Below are 17,742 nucleotides of genomic sequence, written 5' to 3'. Positions count from 1 at the left end.
CGGGATGCCACTCGTCACCAATCTCCATCTGGAAATTGAGCCGTTGACCACTACCCTCTGGATGCGATCATCTAACCAATTCCTCACCCAAATTATAATCTTGACTATTGTTGAAATGCTTTTTCATGCATGCTGAAATTAAGTTCATTGAGCTTAGTTTGAGTTTACAACTCAAATGACTACAGGAGAAGAACTGTGAGAGGGATAGTGGAAAAAAATTAACATCTAATTCTTCTTTAATCTCCGTTTTAAAAGTTCAAAATAACACTTTTCAAGTGATGTGTAATCTTCTGTAGTTTTAATTTCCTTTTCTAAGGAAAGAAGTTATGTGCAATTATGCTTTCCGTCAATTCCTCTGACAATTGTTAGTTGCTTTAACATGCTGACAAATTGCAGCCACCTTTGACAAAGGGATAGTTCCTACAAGTTATGTGGAAGTGATTCCTGTGGAGCAGAAATGAGACTCTCTTAGTGCCACTTGTGGTAAGAACTCAACCCTCATTAGACACTAGAGCAGCTCTACAGGCAAGAGAGTTTGAGTGCTTGAACTAGAAGAGGCTTTGCTCTCTTACCTTCCTAGACAAGAAAAACACCTGATGATGAGACATATTTCAAGGAAACTTTGAGCATTGTAATTAATTGTTTGATACAGGGCTGCTTAAAGCAGTCATTCCCTTTATCAAAAGTTTGACTTCACAATGTGATTTTTTTCTTTATTTTTTTTCCTAATGCTTCATTTATGTAGTTTGCCTGAAGCAGAGTAAATGCCTTTTTTTTCTCTTTTTTTTTTTCCTTGACTTGTTTGTGATAATCACTTAAAGTCTGCTGATTTAGAGCTGCTTTTTTACAGGAAGCTAGGATAACTTAAAGACAGTGATTGGGGCATCAGAAATATTTTGCATATCATTTCATAGTGTCTTTGAATGCATTTAGGAATTGGTATATCAGATAAAAAAATGAGGTTTTTTCCTTTAGGCAGAATACTTTCTAGGTTATGTTTACCTATTGCATGGGAGATTTTACATTATAAATATATATATATATATGTACAGGTCATTAGTTAGTTTTCTAAAATGTTCATGATGGTTATCTTTCAGAGATTATGTGAGCTGCTGCGTCAGTCTTCTAATGTCTTGCACTGAATACTCATGGTATGTCTGAAGGACAGATCTCGTGTGTGTTCTGAACGTACCAGGTAAATCCCAATAATAACTTTTCATGGGAGATTGTGACCTGTTAAAAGAGTAAGAAGTCAAGAGAGGGCAACTTTTATTCTATATTTAGTCCTAGTTGATTCTGTAAAAAGAGCCTGACAGGCTGTAGCCTAAAATTTATTTTTGTATTTGTGTGTTATACTAGAAAATCGGACAACTGCAACGCTAATGCAGCTATTTGCAACACTAGTGAAGATGCAGCGTGTCAGTGGGAGTTAGCCAGTTTCCATAAATACCTTTAAGAACTTTACTCAGCATTTCTGATGCATGAGGTAAAGCAGAAGGAGGGAAAATGGTGATATTTTTCAGGTAGATAATTCCCCTGTCAAATCCCCTGCCTCACCTTCTTGTCTGAACGAGGCAAAAAACGGACACAGCTGTGACCTTTGAGAACAGTTTGGTTGCCTTTCAATGGCAGTGGTGTTACGAGAGGTACCGTTCAGTAGCAGTGGCGAATAAACTCTCACCTTGACATATTTCTGGCTAGCATATTGGTTTGTAAGTAACTAATATCACTTCCATTAACGTGCCATTAACCTAATTGAATATTTCATTTTCAGGTTGTCCTCATGAGTACTCCAGTGGAGAATGTCCATGATCTTATTTGCCTGTGTGGTGCGGGTGAGGGATGGACTTCCCCTCTCAGCCTCCACAGATTTTCATTTCAACCAGGACTTTCTGGAATGCAGAAAGAGATTAAAGGCGTTATCCTCAATTCTGGCACAGTATCCAAGTCGAGGCACGGCAAAAGGACGTGACCTTAGCATACAGTAAGTCCCTGCTTTTGTTTGTTTGGTTTTTTTACTTTAATTTTTGAAATGGTTGTCCTGGGGATTAGTTGAACTTTAAGGATTAGGTATATTCTATAGTGCCTGACTCCAATCTGAAATCCCACCATGCATGTCTAGATTGTAACCTCCAAGCAGTATTTTGAAACCTTATTTCTCAGCACCACAGCCACACAGCTCCTACTCAGTTTAGTGAGCATAGGTTAAGAATTCCTTATTTTAGTTGTAATTTTTTGTAGCAAATGCTTTCTGCTCAATGGGCAGTACTTGTTACTATTAGCAATGGGAGTATCTTGGACTTCTACAAATACCTTCTACGATGGCATCCTAGTGTCTAGGAATAACTTAGTTTAGTCTAAACCCCAAACCCTTTTCTTCAGTGACTGTCAAGTCTTGCTGATGCCTTCTCTCAGGCTCCTACAGCTCTGATTCTGGCTTGCACAGACCTGCCCCGACTCCCTTCTACGTGCTGCCCACTCCATTTTCTGAATACCATCAGGGTTCAAGTCTCTAGAAGCTCTGGCTGATGGGTGTGTCTTGAGGAGGCCTGAAGCATACTGACAGTAGTCAGTATGGAGAAATTATAAATATTTGCTTTTATTTATTGGGAGAAGGATCTGCTAGCCTTTATTTTGAGAAATTAAGATTTCATTCAGAGATGAAAATTTTCATTTACTATTGATTTTAGTTTAGTTCTAAAAATGAGTTTTAGCTTGTGCTCACATTTCTGGTTGGCAAATGTGAGAAAACTTTAAAGTGACCCTGAGCTAAAACTAAATATCCCTTTTTGGGGTAGTGATTAGAGAAAGAAGATAAATGAACTTACACTGAATCAATTGGAAAAGCAGAGATTAGCATTTTAATTCCTTTCCCCTCAAAGCGAACTTGTGCCCTTTAATGCTAACATGTTCTACTGCTTTTAATCTTCTGTAGCCTCTACAGAAGTAGCTATGCATCTGGCTCTGAAATGAGAAGAGTGCAAACAGATAGGTGGCAAAAAGGCTATAAATTATTGACAGCTGGGAAAAGGTAGTTTTACGCAGGCATGGTGTTGATCCTCAGCCGTGAGCTGGGGACAAAAGGAATTTAGGGAACGTACCCAGTGTAACTAGGCTGTAACGGAGCTAATCAAAACCATAAATGCCAAGCACATAGTACAATGAATAAATAAAAATGTGATAAAATAGAAACCATAAGTATTTCTGTATGAGAGGGATGAAATATATAAATAGTAGAGAAGAGAGAAAATACAGAGAGTAATTGTTCACCTTCAAACCTTTGTTTTATACTGAAATATTACTAGCAAATGGCTAACCTATAAGGGAGGATTTCCTCAGCCTTTTTTCAGAGATAATTACAAATCCGTAATTACGGTGGGGATTGTGGAAGTTCAGCTATCTACGTTACAAGAGCTGACATCTGAACTAGGTGCCCTGACTCCCATCTTATTTAATGAAGCCTAGACGAGAGTGACTTATTTCATCCTGAAGTACATGCCTACATTTTGGTCAGATGTATCCCCCTGTTAAGTTTCCTAGAAGGTTTTTGGGCTATCTGTAAGTGGAAACTTCTGCATAAATATGGCTTCAGTGTTAGAGGGACCCCTTTTGGAGTAGAATTTTTATTGTGCTGTTTCTGATACAAACTCATCTTTATTTGTTACAGATGACTTAGTAGTAACAGTGTTTGAATATCTTGGTTTGTGCAAGTTAACAAATATCTCTTGCTGTTAATATGAAGTTGTCATATTCAAGGGGAGCAAGGAATACATCTGCTTGCTTTCTGTGAACAAGCTTGCTTGTTTTTACTTTTGTTTGTGGAAATCCACTGTGTTTTCTTTCAAAATCTTCTTGCCTGTGATGTTTTCTGGCCATCTCTTTTCTTATTAACGTGAACTAAAGCCAGCCTGAGAAAATACCGTTCTCAATTTTTACTGATGTAGCAATTTAATAAAATCTGTATTGTGATCTTTAGCGTGCTAAGGCATACTGAATGAGTTAAGAACAAGTGTTAGACCTACAGGGGCTGCAAGACTATTGCAGCAGTGCGAACAATATATTTTGCAGTCTGCTCTCTCAGCGCAGTCTGTGCATTTTGTTTTGACAGAAAGCACAGTCTACTTCTCATGTTCAGCATGACTCTTCTACCTTTTTATGTTGATGTTACTTTTTTTTTTTCCTATTTCAGTTTCCTTTCTTCTGGGGATATTGCCTGCATGGCAATCTGTTCCAGCAGTTACTCAACCATCATGGCGTTTTGCTTCCTGGAAGAGCTTCAGTGGGAATTTGCTGCTTCCTACGATACAACAAGCATCGGTTTAGCTTCCAGACCATATGCTTTTCTTGAATTTGGTTTGTAACTTTGTTCTCTAATAGTAAGAATTCTTTGTCTGCTACTTTTATGATGTTAAATAATGTCTCCTGGCCAAAGCCTGATCATAAAAATTTATCTGTCTGTGTGCCTTTGCATGCATGTGTAGGAGGAGGGGGAGATCTTGTAACTGCATTAAACTATTAGATTATTGGTTTTACAGCTCCTGAGAGCCCCTGTAATAGATGAACAAAATGTTGTGGTGATTAATAAACAAGCACAGAAGAAAAAGAAATCCACATCTCAAACACTTTCTAACTTAATTAAAAAAAATCTGACAAGTGGAGACAGATGGGTACAGGAAGAAAGGGAGACAGAATAGATTATTATGGGCAGCTTTACTTCTGGCATGGCTTAGATTCACATAATACTTCATAACCATGCCTAGTGTTTCTTTTTTAACCTGATATAAATGCTTTTCTTGCCGAATAGCAGCTGCTCTACTGAACCTCACAGCTTTGAAAAATACAATTCCTTTGCAGTGAGAAACTCTCTTCTGGGAAAGGATAAGATATTGCAGTGGGTTAGCACACTTCTGTCCGGATTTCAGTAATAGTGTTAAGCTCGTGCTTAAAAGATTGAGAAATCCACAAGCAAAGCATATTATACAGCCATCTTCCAGATGACACCAAGCTGAGTGGGGCAGTTGACATGCCAGAGGGACGGGATGCCATCCAGAGGGACCTGGACAAGCTTGAGAAGTGGGCCCCTGTGAACCTCATGAGGTTCAACAAGGCCAAGTGCAAGGTCCTGCACCTGGATCGGGGCAACCCCCGGTATCAATACAGGCTGGGGGATGAAGGGATGGAGAGCAGCCCTGCCGAGAAGGACTTGGGGGTACCTGTGGATGAAAAGCTGGACATGAGCCAGCAATGTGCGCTCGCAGCCCAGAAGGCCAATCGTCTCCTGGGCTGCATCCAAAGCAGCGTGGCCAGCAGGGCGAGGGAGGGGATTCTGCCCCTCTACTCTGCTCTGGTGAGACCCCACCTGGAGTACTGCGTCCAGCTCTGGAGCCCTCAGCATAAGAAAGACACGGACCTGTTGGAGCGGGTCCAGAGGAGGGTCACAAAAATGATCAGGGGGCTGGAACACCTCTGCTATGAAGAAAGGCTGAGGGAGTTGGGGTTGTTCAGCCTAGAGAAGAGAAGGCTTTGGGGAGACCTTATTGCAGCCTGTCAGTACTTACAGGGGGCTTATGAAAAAGATGGCGGCAGACTTTTTGGCAGGGCCTGTTGCGACAGGACAAGGGGGAATGGCTTTAAACTAAAGTGGGGTAGATTTAGACTAGATATAAGGAAGACATTTTTTATGCTGAGGGTGGTGAGGCACTGGCACAGGTTGCCCAGAGAGGTGGTGGCTGCCCCATCCCTGGAAACATTCCAGGTCAGGTTGGACGGGGCTCTGAGCAACCTGCTCTAGTTGAAGATGTTGCTGCCCAGGGCAGGGGGGTTGGACTAGATGACCTTGAAAAGTCCCAACCCAAACCATTCTATGATCTTGTATTTTGGTTGGATTCCCTGCAGGGCATGTTCCAGGCATGATGTAATTTTATGCTGAGATCCAAATTACTCCTTTTTTTAACTTGAGTAGGAATTTGGGAATTTCTAGCCTCTTTTAATTGCATAAGGCTCTTTATAAAGAAAAAAAATGCAGGGTTTTTTTTTCATTTTTATTATTATACTGTGTTTTGTTACTGAGTCTGCCCAATATTGCTGTGTGGTTTTGTGTTGTTTTTTTTTTTTTTCTTCCTGTGTGTGGATCTAAGATGCACTTGATGCATAAGATCTTAGCCTTTTGCCTGGTAGTTACAGGTAATTCTAGCAGGCTGACTTAAGGTAAAATACAGGATTTTTCATGAAAGAGCGCTTATGGTACTGTGTATTATAGCACAACATAAAGTCCTCCTCTGGTCTCAAAACTTATGCTTAAGCTATTACATATGTATCATATCCAGTAGTAGCTGTGGTCAACCTATGTGAGTCTTCTAGTGTAGCAGTATCTTGCAGATACGGATTTTACTTATAGGATATCTTAGCAAAGTAAATGTTTCTGCATTTTATTTCCCTAAGCATTTGAAATAGCTTGAATTTGCCAGTATCTTGGCACAATTAAATAGGAAGTAGTAGTATCCACAGTGAGGTACTTCAGCTCTGGAGGTGTGAGCAATTCGTACTTGGACAAATTCTCCACTTGGTCTCAGTGCAACTCCTGTCAAGCCAGCAGCCACATTTGTGGAAAGGGATTTGCTTGCAAATGGTATTAAATTTAAAGTGTGAGAGATGAAGCAGGGTGATCTGTACGTAGATGTGTGGCTTGGACGTTGGTGGAATCACTATGGAATTGCCTCTGCCAGAGTTGCTTCATGACTCAAATATAGGTTGAATTAATTTATCTCTGTGCTGGAAAAAAACTAATCCTTGACATTGTTAAAACACATGTGGAATTGCTTCTCATGGTAGTTCATGGGTAGTTTAAGATATGTGTTGACACCTACTCCGGAATATGAAAGCTTGTTTTCAGTTCACTGGCAGGCAGGATGTTGAGATTTAAAGTATCCAGTGATATAAAATACCTAGGAGAGGTATTTTTGTTCCCTAACCAGCGGTGAAATTTTATACCTAAAACTAATAAGAAAAGAAATGAAGGAAGAAATGAAAAACAATCAAAAAAGAATGCCATGGTTTGATTAATAATTACCTAAAGCACTTAACTTTTGCAGAGCTAATTGAAGCATGTTTTTATAATGTTTCAGATAACATTATTCAGAAAGTGAAATGCCATTTTAACTGTGCGAGTGGCTCTCAAATGAAGGCCAACTGGGAGAAGGTTGAGGAGGAGCTGAAGTTCCGGCCCCCGGTTCAGCTGAAACTAGAGGATACAGAGCTGATGAATGGGATGACTAACGGTGGGCATGCAGGCGTTCATGTGGAGGTTGGTAAGTTACTACTACGCACAGGTGACAGTAGGCTTCCTCAACCTAACTTTGCAAACGACAGAAAAACATGTAACAGCAGTGGTTCCTTTTGCACTGAGAAATATATACATCTCATGTGTATGAAACCCAAGAAAAAAAGACTGCCTTTCTCTCATAGTAAACAACACATAGTAAACAACGTCTTTAGATTATAGCAGGTATGCATTAGAGCCTGTAAGGACTCATGGTAGTGTCTTTTTTTTCCAGCCTTAGATCAGCTTCTCTATATGGACAATTGGTTGTAACTGGACTTAGCATTTTCCATGTTAAATTCTCCTGCTTTTAAGGTAGTTGTTTGTTGAGCTTCTTTTGCCATAGAAAATTTAACTAATTCATTGCTAGTTGCAAACTCTAATAGAAGATACATAATTACAGTCTGAATGAGTTGCTTCAGCCTTGAAAGAAAAGATGAGAAGAATATGAGCCGAGGGCCAAACTCTCATTCCCAGACTGTCTGTCTTGGGTTGTTCTCCCCTCTTTGCTTTGTCCTTTTACCTTATTCTTTAAAATTTAATGCATTTGACTAAAATTCTGAAAGAGGATATATGTATCTGTATAAACAACACATAGAGGCTTGACAAGGGACCTTTTTGTAACAAATACTGACCTTTTACCTTCTTTTAGAAGTACTAACCTCTACCTATTTATTGTAAAATTGGTATCTTATTTGTGTTTCAGTTGCATAGTCAAAATCTTGCCTACTTCCTCTATGAAATGAAATGCTTTTAATCCTATTAGCATGGCGGTTTAAATGCAGCTGGAGTGCTATGAGCTTGTATTTCCTCTTTTTTTTTGTTGTTGTTCTTGGCTTATGAAGCACTAATAAAATTAAGTTCCAGTTGCTCAGTCTTATTGTTTCTGATGGATGAGCTGGAATTTAATTTGACGTAGGTATTTGAAGTTAAAATATAGAGGGGCGGTGGCCAGGAGGAATTGAAAACAGAATTGAAAACATTTTATTTGCCAGTCAGATTTGTGAGCGCTCCTCAGAACTGTGCTTGAAGGTTAAATATTTTTGTGACGTGACAGGGCTTAGAAATTCTTTGCACTAGTGTGAACAGTTTCAGTGCCAGTAAACATTTGCAAGTTAGTCTGTGTCCACAGATCAGAAATACATTTTCAGTTCCCCCATATTCTTAATTGCTTTCTTTTACTTTCCATCTGGCTTTGTATTTCTGGCTGTTCTGTCTGGTCTAACCCAGATACTCTTACAGATTATTCTGCCTTTATTTTAAGGATCGTGTTTATGATCATCTGTTTCCCTCAGCTGGAGTCAGCTTTCCTGGCTTATATCTCTCTCCTCTCATCATTACCTACCAGCTGAATCCCACTTTGCTGCTCTAAGTTTAGCTGTGTGGATAGTGTTTGTTCCCGTATTAATGTTACTTATATTGCGGCTCTGCTATACAGGAGACTTCTTGAGCATACGTTGAAGTGTTATGGTTGCAGGAGAGGAGAATTTAATTGTGTCTACATTCTATAGTGAAGATAGATCAATCAATGGATTGATCAAAACATCAGCCTCCTTACGTGGCTGTAGCTGGTTCCTGCCTTCTTTTGAGCTGTGTGATCACATCCCTTGGCTCTTCATTTTAGTGTGAAAGGAGTCTGAAAAGTCAGGGCAGTTTTGTCCTTGTTAGTATATATAGGAACAAAAGTTTTCTTGTTTCTTTTTTCTTTTATTCTTTCTTCTGTTTGTTCCTTCCTTTGTTAACTAAACCCAGCCCAATTCTTGCTAGAAAGACACTAGCGTTGTATCCTTGATCAACATCTACACAACCTCAGCTGTTGTTGCAAAAGCTTCACCTTGTGTTTCGATGTGGGCACAGCTGTTAAAGCTCCGGAGGACGGTGGGGTATGTATACAGAAGAAATGTGAAGTGTAAGTAGCTTTCTGTGAAGAGGGGGAGTTTTCACATCACAACTGGCTCTATGAAGTAGAAGAACAACTTGTGCTATTCGTCCAGCAAGCATGCTGTTAAATTATGCAGCGTTGTGCTCCCCTTGATGAATGTTCTTAGTCTTTTGTAGGCACGCACTCCTTCACAGAGTCCTTTTCAAGGTGTTTTTTGAAGATGTCTCACATCTCTGTCTTTTGTGTGCTTGTATTTTATTTTAAAATGTTTTGAGTCTGATTTCATTTTTCACTCCTGGTGCTGTCTTTATCTGGAGCTTTGAGTATGTGACTCATTGTCAAACCCTTGTTGTGCTATGCCTTGAAGAGACAGAATGGAGCGTGGTACAGGCATTCATGTCAGTCTCCGGTTAAATAGCCAGAGGCCTCTGCTCAGAAAACCTTTTATGGGCAGAAGTTTCAATTTCTTCATTGTGTGAGGGTGTTTTCACAGAATTGTTCTGTACATGTTCAAACCTGCAGATACATTTTTTTTTTTTTCCCCTGGGTGCTAGATAATCCACAGTCTCCAGAACATCTTCTGTATGGTTTTTGTACTCTGAAGTGCACAACTTTTCTACTTGAAGAGTCAAATCCGTTTGAAACCCAATTGGCATTTAATTGTGCTTGTGCAAAATTGTGCTGTCTTGGACTGAGTGCTTGTACTCTCTTGTTCCCTTATTTAATGTAGTAAGCAATTCTAGTATGAAAGTCTGTTTATAAAAATAAGATTTAATTCACACAAGGAAGTGTAATAATTTTTCCCTAGCAGAACCCATCTCACTTGTTCTGTGCAATTTCAGTTTGTGAATTAAACCTCAGAATGATATAGCAGAAATAAAACTCCACAGCAAACAATTTAAAGATCGGTTTTCACAGACTCTGAACCCTGAGCAACTGGATATTGTAATCTCCCCTGCATCTGTGATAGCAATTCTTTTTATCGTACTGGACTACAAAAAAGTAACTTTTACAGAATATTCCGTGCTGCAGAAGCAATATATTGAGACTTGCATTGTTCTTCCCTGGGGACTGGGAACTCTTGACGTGTATAGCTCGCAAGATCCTGTACAATGAATGATACTTGTGCCTAGTAATTTTTCTTTGAGAGACACTGTGTGCTTCTGAAGTAAACCTTAGAAACTGAGGAAGAAGAAACAGTAGTCTTTATTAGGAAATTTCCATGAGAGAGAGAGAGAGAGATACGTAGCTGCAATGTGATTTAATTTATCAAAAATAATAGGAAACTGAATATTCAGGTCAGTGAATGAACAAACATGCTGGTACAGCTCCTGTTCAGTGCGCTGTTTGGACCTTAAATTTCACTGCATAGCAAAAAAGCAAAATTGTCTTTGAATGATAGGGTTACTTGCACCATTAATTTACATGAACATGTGCATGACAATAACATACAGTAATGCTACATAATGTGACATATAGCAAATGGAATTAATACAGTTCCTTTTGCAGCTGCTTTGGAGATGAAATTATGGAGGTATGAGTGCATGCCAGACAAATTAATTACATAGACACTTATAAAAGATACTTTATATCCCTGTATTAATTTGGCACCAAACTTTTTTACATCCATCTATCAAAATCTGTCTTGAAGGAGAAGACACAAGTGTGTTCCTATCTTAAACCATGCAGTACTGCAATATTTAAGCTGTTACGGTGTTTCATCAGTCACTGAAATGAAGCCGGAGACGATCCCTGCTGTATTGCATTGTTTATCTACAGTAGTCAGGAGCTGGCTACATCTGGACAGGAGGCAGAAGATCCTGAGAGCTGGGGAGACTTCTTGAGGGCTCATTCATTCTCTCCTGTATCTTACGGATGTTGGTGCAGGAGAGGATCTGGATTTGGTATCCGAGGTGCAAATTATCCTTCTTACTGTTATGCTGACAGTGTTCTACTTGTGATGATCCAAGGGCAGGGAGGGTATGGCAAGAAATGTAGGTGGGTATCTACGCGTGGTGTCTGTTGTTGAGCTAGCTAGTATATCTAGGGAAAAAAAATCGGTGAGCTTTTGGACAGCCGAAAGCCTGAATTAGAAGCGGCAGATTCCAAAGTTAAATACAAATTGATAATAATTGCTTTGACCTTAATTAGGTATGTATCAGTTAGAGCATCCTGAAGAAATGGTATTTGGGTGTGTAGGTGTTCGAGTAAATAGTGGTAGTGGAGGAGGTGAGAAAGGAAAGAGCCAGGTAATTCACTACCTGTGAAACGTGGGCCGTTTGGGAGAAAGGGAATTGTAATGCACAGTAAAATGTGGTTCAAAGGCCAGACACTATAGCATCCAGTTTAATTCCTAGGCCACAGTTTTGACCGTGTTTTGTCAGTCTGAGAGGCCCAGAGGTAAGACCAGCAGTTCTGTGACAGGCATTTCTCCTCTGTGACTGGGTAGTATCATCTTGACAACTCCTACAACAACTATTCTAGCAGCAGAGCATCGAAGTCCTTGGCTCCTACCGCTGTATTCTGGCAACTGCTTGATGAGGGCACCAAATGCTGTATGGAAACTATGAAGGTGAAACTAAATCGCTGTATAGCAGAGTGAACCCTCAAACTGTCAGTGGGAAGAAATACTTAATTTCCTCAATTACCAGTTGAGGAAGAGATGACTTGCTGTCTTGCTTCTGTGGGGGTCAGAAATGTAAGTTCTTTCTCAGACCTTTGGGTGCTTGAAGCCTCTAGCTTTTCTAGTGACCTGTGAAGAATGGTAAGTATGCCGATCTGCTGAAATAAACAGTTGAAAAATTTCTGTGTGCACCATAAAAGAAGACATTAATGTCAAATAGCTCAAGAACAAATTCTATTGCTTAATCTGTTTAAAAAGTACTCCAGAGCTCTTGCTGATTTCTAGATGTCTGAAGAACTGAACAGTGTAATGCAACAAAAAAAGGTGTTTCTATTTGTCATGGTTTAACCTCAGCTGGCAACTGAGTACCAAACAGCCGCTCGCTCACTCTCCCCCCGCCTCCGGTGGGACGGGGGAGAGAATCAGAAGAGTAAAAGTGAGAAAACTCGTGGGTTGAGATAAAGACAGTTTAATAACTGAAATAAAATAAAGTAAAATAGTAGTAACAATAATAATAATAAAAGAATATACAAAGCAAGTGATGCACAGTGCAATTGCTCACCACCCGCCGACCGATGCCCAGCCAGTCCCCGAGCAGCGGCCCCCCCGGCCAGCTTTCCCCAGTTTATGTACTGAGCATGACGTCCCATGGTATGGAATGTCCCTTTGGCCAGTTGGGGTCAGCTGTCCTGGCTGTGCCCCCTCCCAGCTTCTTGTGCACCTCCAGCCTGCTCAGTCAGTAGAGCATGGGAAGCTGAAAAGTCCTTGACTAGTGTAAGCACTGCTTAGCAACAACTAAAACATCGGCGTGTTATCAACATTATTCTCATATTAAATCCAAAACACAGCACTGTACCAGCTGCTAGGAAGAAAATTAACTCTGTCCCAGCCAAAACCAGGACACTATTCATAATTGGTCGTCTCTGGAGCAAGCATGAAAGGTTTTGAAAATGTTTAAAACCCGCATAAGCTGATTTGAGCCGTTTTAAGTTAAAAGATTCAAAGGAATAGTGCTACCTTTCATTAATGTCTGTGGTGTGTTTTTGTTTGTTTGTTTTTTTTTTTTTCTTTAAGTCCCTACTTACAGAATGCAGCGTGTGACTCCCCTGGGGATTCTGTCGCGTGCCCCCTCCCAGCTTCTTGTGCACCTCCAGCCTGCTCAGTCGGTAGAGCATGGGAAGCTGAAAAGTCCTTGACTAGTGTAAGCACTGCTTAGCAACAACTAAAACATCGGCGTGTTATCAACATTATTCTCATATTAAATCCAAAACACAGCACTGTACCAGCTGCTAGGAAGAAAATTAACTCTGTCCCAGCCAAAACCAGGACACTATTCATAATTGGTCGTCTCTGGAGCAAGCATGAAAGGTTTTGAAAATGTTTAAAACCCGCATAAGCTGATTTGAGCCGTTTTAAGTTAAAAGATTCAAAGGAATAGTGCTACCTTTCATTAATGTCTGTGGTGTGTTTTTGTTTGTTTGTTTTTTTTTTTTTCTTTAAGTCCCTACTTACAGAATGCAGCGTGTGACTCCCCTGGGGATTCTGTCGCTTGTTCTGAACATCATGTGTGGAGCTTTGAATCTCATTCGAGGAGTTCACCTAGCAGAGTATTCATTTCAGGTAACCCCGATTGAATTGAAACCTGTAAATGAGTCAAAGGAAGAGCATTATTTGGGTAACTGGATTAAGGGTGACTGTTCTGCTTCTTAGTAGAGCATACATCTTTCCACAAGAAGTGTTTTGTTTGTCCAGGGAATGTACAATTGTTTGCTCACCTGCTAGACCTCATGTGTTTTGTTGCATATTGCAGCACATTGCATTTTATTCTTTTCTAGGGAGATTAAAATTTGGAGAAATATTTTAGTCTTGCCAGGCTGGCTGGACTTTTTTTTTCCCCATTTTTGTATTTTGTTCTAGATGCTTTTCTGTAAATATTTTTTTAAACAAATGTGAAACTGTAAACAGCTTTTAAAAAAGAAAAAAAAAGTGTCCTGATTTTATGGTGGCACAGTTTTATTTAGCAGGAATTGTCACATAAACCTTAGTTCTTGGTATCTTGTTCAGTGATATTGATCTTGCTGTTTAACACTGTTACGGTCAATCAACATAAACTAGGATGAGAGGTACCTGATGAAATATAGTGTTCTAAAATATCAAGCAGTACTTGCTAAAACTGTAGCTGACGTAGTTGTTTGTCACTTCTTTTAATCCAAACAGGAGGACCGTGAAGGAATTGGAAATGTGATATCTTTTTTCCTACCTTTTCTCGCCTGTGTTTTTCAGGTATGTTAACTGTAAATAAAATGCTTTCTGATTATTTTTATATTATAATATACAAGACAAAATAACTTTCAGCTAAGCAGAGGAACAGTTTGGTTTTCAGTTACCTACCTAGGTGATTCCACTGAGGTATTTCAGTAAAGTGGCACAAATACAGTTGCAGGCACAATTTGACCCTTGTCAAATTGCAGTTACAAGCTTTTTCAGTGCTTTCATGTTTTGACATGCCAAATGGGGCTGAGTGTGATAAATAAGTGCTAGCCCAAAGATGGTTTGTTTCCCAAAGGGTTAGACACGATGTCTTTCTGACAGTGGCAGACTTAGTGACCAGCTTTTGTAGCCTAACCACCTTGAAAGACTAAGCAAATGTAGGATAGCAACAGTATTGAAAATGTTCTAATTTACATTAAAAATTACTTTTAATTCTTGAGACAAATGTCGTTCCTGACTTCCTTAGATTTTTTTTTTTCCTCGCCTAATGGATTATTTTCTCTGACCTCCTTATGCAGAGGAGTTTGAATGGGGAAAATATTATATGGTCCAAATGGGTTCTTCTTGAAAGGTTCCTTAAATGCCTAAAACAGTGGTCCACAACCTTTAACTTGAGGGCAGTATGTTGTTTGCAAAGTCTTTGGTTTTTAGCATGTCATCGCAGGAAGCTGCTGTAGTTGGGTTACTGCTTGACAGAAGGAATAACATAATGCCTACAGAGTATTCATTGCTTAGTACTGTTGCATTTGGCTAATGGTTTGGGACCACTATTTGAAGACTTCTGTCTATCTATGGTATTTAAAACTTGCAGAGAGGCTATTTATTGTATCATAATAGATACAATTTAGTGTCTTTCAGCCGCCTTACACCTCTGCTCATGGCAGAGCTTTAAGATGGAGGTATTAATTTGGATCTAAATACCTGATGCAAGTCATTCTTCACAAAGAAAGGCTCTGTCCTGCTTTTTTCAAGTTAGTACCTGAAGCTAGAGAAGCTAAATAAAGAAGAGTTCTCTCTTATCCTTTTGATCTATAGCAGTCATCTTCACAAAATGCTTGTGCATAAATTGAGCTCAAATGTGAAGCGCTTTCTACATGCTGATCTCTACTTGTGTCATCAGCACAGTTGGAAACTGTGACCTTAAGTGAGAAAGCATGATCTGTTACTGCCTGAGTTAAAAAAGTAACTCTTCTGCCAGCACTTTGTAGATTTTTAGTTTTCTCCTGTAAGGGTTGTTGCTCTTCACACATGCTTAGCAAATGGGTTCCACCTGTTCTTGAATTTAAAAAGAAAAAGAGCCCAAAACCCCAGCTAAACCTGTTAACAGGATTGATGGTCTTTCTACCAAACCAAGTCTAGAGAATGCAGTCCTTTACTTATCCCAAGAACAAATACAGCAGAAGCAGATTTGGGTTTGCTGTTTTCCTGCTTCTGAGCCTTTGTCTTGCGAAAATCGTAGGTGTTTTTGAAAGCTGGCTCAGCTTTTGGACTCCTTTTAATCCAGGCTGAGGCAGGCAGGAGGGACGCCAGTTGTGCTGGCAGCCTTCTTTTGATACCTGTGCTCACCCAGTAGGGTCTGGGTTGAGGCCACCACTCCAGCTATTCTTGGAGGGCCTTTCAACATAGGAGTTGAAGGGAAGCTTTGAGCTTCTTAGTGATCGCTGCAATGGCAGACACATCCGAGTGGCATGGATATGCCAGCAATTCCCAGCTATGTCTCTTGTCTGTACGTGCATAGTTTAATGCTAACGCGGTCTCTCTGGTCCTTTTGTAGTGTTACTTGTACCTCTTCTACAGCTCGGCAAGGAAGGTGAAGACGTTTGTACTCTTCTTCTCTGTCTGTTTATGCAACATTTACTTGTATGGATTACGGAACCTCTGGCAAATAGCCTTTCACATAGGAGTGGCATCTCTTTCTTCTTATCAGATACTGACAAGGCAACTTATGGAGAAACAGCCTGACTGCGGAGTATGAAAAAGACTTTGGGTTTGCTACTCTATTTTTACAACTTTTTTTGTATTAAACTGGCCAAAAATAGCTTGGAGTGATTTTAAAGATTTGTGACAATGGTTATTGCAAGGAGGATATTTCAAAGCAACTTGAAATAAAGTAGGATACTGTAATCATGTCAAACATACAGTGGGGAATGTAGCTGTCTTTAACATGGCATGTGGTAATTGTGCATGGTAGATTTTGTCAGGTGTCATCAACAGACGGAGGTTCTCCTTACCATAAACAGGCTTTTACTGCTTGACTAATACCATCTAGACAGCATTTTGCCATTTGTCTTACTGGCTTTGTAACAGTTTGACAGGTCAATGTCTTGCCCTGCCAGTGCTTCCAAAAATATTAAAATTGTGCAGTAAAATGAAGATAAAGTGGTGGGTAACATTTTTGTCTATAGAATTTGTTAAGCATTAAGATTCTTGGTAAATGTAGGTAAAGGAGTTGTTTGCCATAATTAGATAAGTTCAATATCAGTGGGAAAAATTGCTAGGATGACCTTCAGGGTAATTTTTCTAGGTTTTGACAGAAAGGAAAAGGTTGTGGCTCTTCTAAAAACCATAAAGGCTATAAATATCTCCTGGCTAAACAGCGCATCGTAGTTAAGTATGTGCTCATTGGTTAATTGCTAATACGCTTAGGGCAGCATAAAATAAACCAAGTGAATATAAGTGATCTTTCAGCTCAAGTGGCCTTTATTTCCTTGGTTAAGGTCGTACTTAGTATAAGGGTAATTCCATGTTTGCTTGGTCTGTACGGATAATAAATCTTCCAAGCCTACTTATGACAGGCCACTGACTCCTTCACCTTTTTTAAAAAAATGTATAGCTGGTGAGTGGAAAGCCATTTCCAGTAATGGAAGGCAAGAGCAGGTTCTCTTTATTACATAAAACACCTTTAGTTAATGGTGTTGAGTTCTTACACTAAGATGAATTTATGAGTGTGCACTTTTGAATGTAGTACTCAAGAGCTGAAATTCTTAACCTCTGCTGCACTGGGTATTCTTATATGTAATGTATTGAGGTGCATATGGGCATTTTAGAACATATATGAATAATTTAGGCTGTCTGTTTAAAAAAAAAACCAAAAAAAAGCATAGCATTTTGATGCAGTTGTCCTTGAAGGGTTGTAGAGACTCAAACTGAGAAGATGTAGAGAACTGTAGGTGTGTTATTGTGGAAGTATGGTCCTAGATTTTCTTTTATTTTTTCTTAGGAAACTGTTTTCTTGTCGCCCCATTTCTTCCACCAGACATCTCTCACCAAAGATTTATTTTCCTCTCACATAGTCTCTACCTCTAGTGGTTGCAAAGAGATTAACGTGATGCAGAGTTGTCTTCCTGAGTTTGCAGAAACACTTAACAAAATTACTTTCTTGCATCTCAGTGAATTTTCCTGAAATCTCATGATGCAAACATGAGTATCAGTGGACTACTAGACCAGAAACCTGTGGTGCTGTACCTTGGAAGCACTTCTGTGATGCAGCTGACTGCAACAACAGCATCGATAGGCAGCCCATTACAACCTGAACAGTTTCTAGGACATCAAGATACTTGGTGCCAGAGCTTTTGCCGGTAGTAAAATGTAGGTGCTTCTCTTCCATCCCATGTTAGCCCACTTACTGTAACAATAACACAATGAAAT

The 17,742-nt window shown here is 39.6% G+C and overlaps 1 protein-coding gene across 1 annotated transcript; it reads left to right on the top strand.

The window, feature by feature from the left end:
- Window positions 1-1,097: 1,097 nt before the first annotated feature.
- On the top strand, window positions 1,098-17,169 carry SEC22C (SEC22 homolog C, vesicle trafficking protein). The gene is made up of 7 exons (XM_009275937.2): window positions 1,098-1,195; window positions 1,775-1,984; window positions 4,190-4,353; window positions 7,125-7,307; window positions 13,325-13,443; window positions 14,041-14,106; window positions 15,869-17,169. The coding sequence occupies exons 2-7, from the start codon at window positions 1,803-1,805 to the stop codon at window positions 16,067-16,069; spliced, it is 915 nt and encodes a 304-aa protein (XP_009274212.1). The 5' UTR covers window positions 1,098-1,195; window positions 1,775-1,802; the 3' UTR covers window positions 16,070-17,169.
- The last annotated feature ends 573 nt before the right edge of the window (window positions 17,170-17,742 follow it).

Source organism: Aptenodytes forsteri, unplaced genomic scaffold (assembly GCF_000699145.1).
Source record: "Aptenodytes forsteri isolate BGI_AS27 unplaced genomic scaffold, ASM69914v1 Scaffold80, whole genome shotgun sequence".
Classification (NCBI taxonomy): Eukaryota; Metazoa; Chordata; class Aves; order Sphenisciformes; family Spheniscidae; genus Aptenodytes; species Aptenodytes forsteri.
Note: the sequence above shows the minus strand (reverse complement) of the source record. Positions and strands in the feature narration are given on the sequence as shown.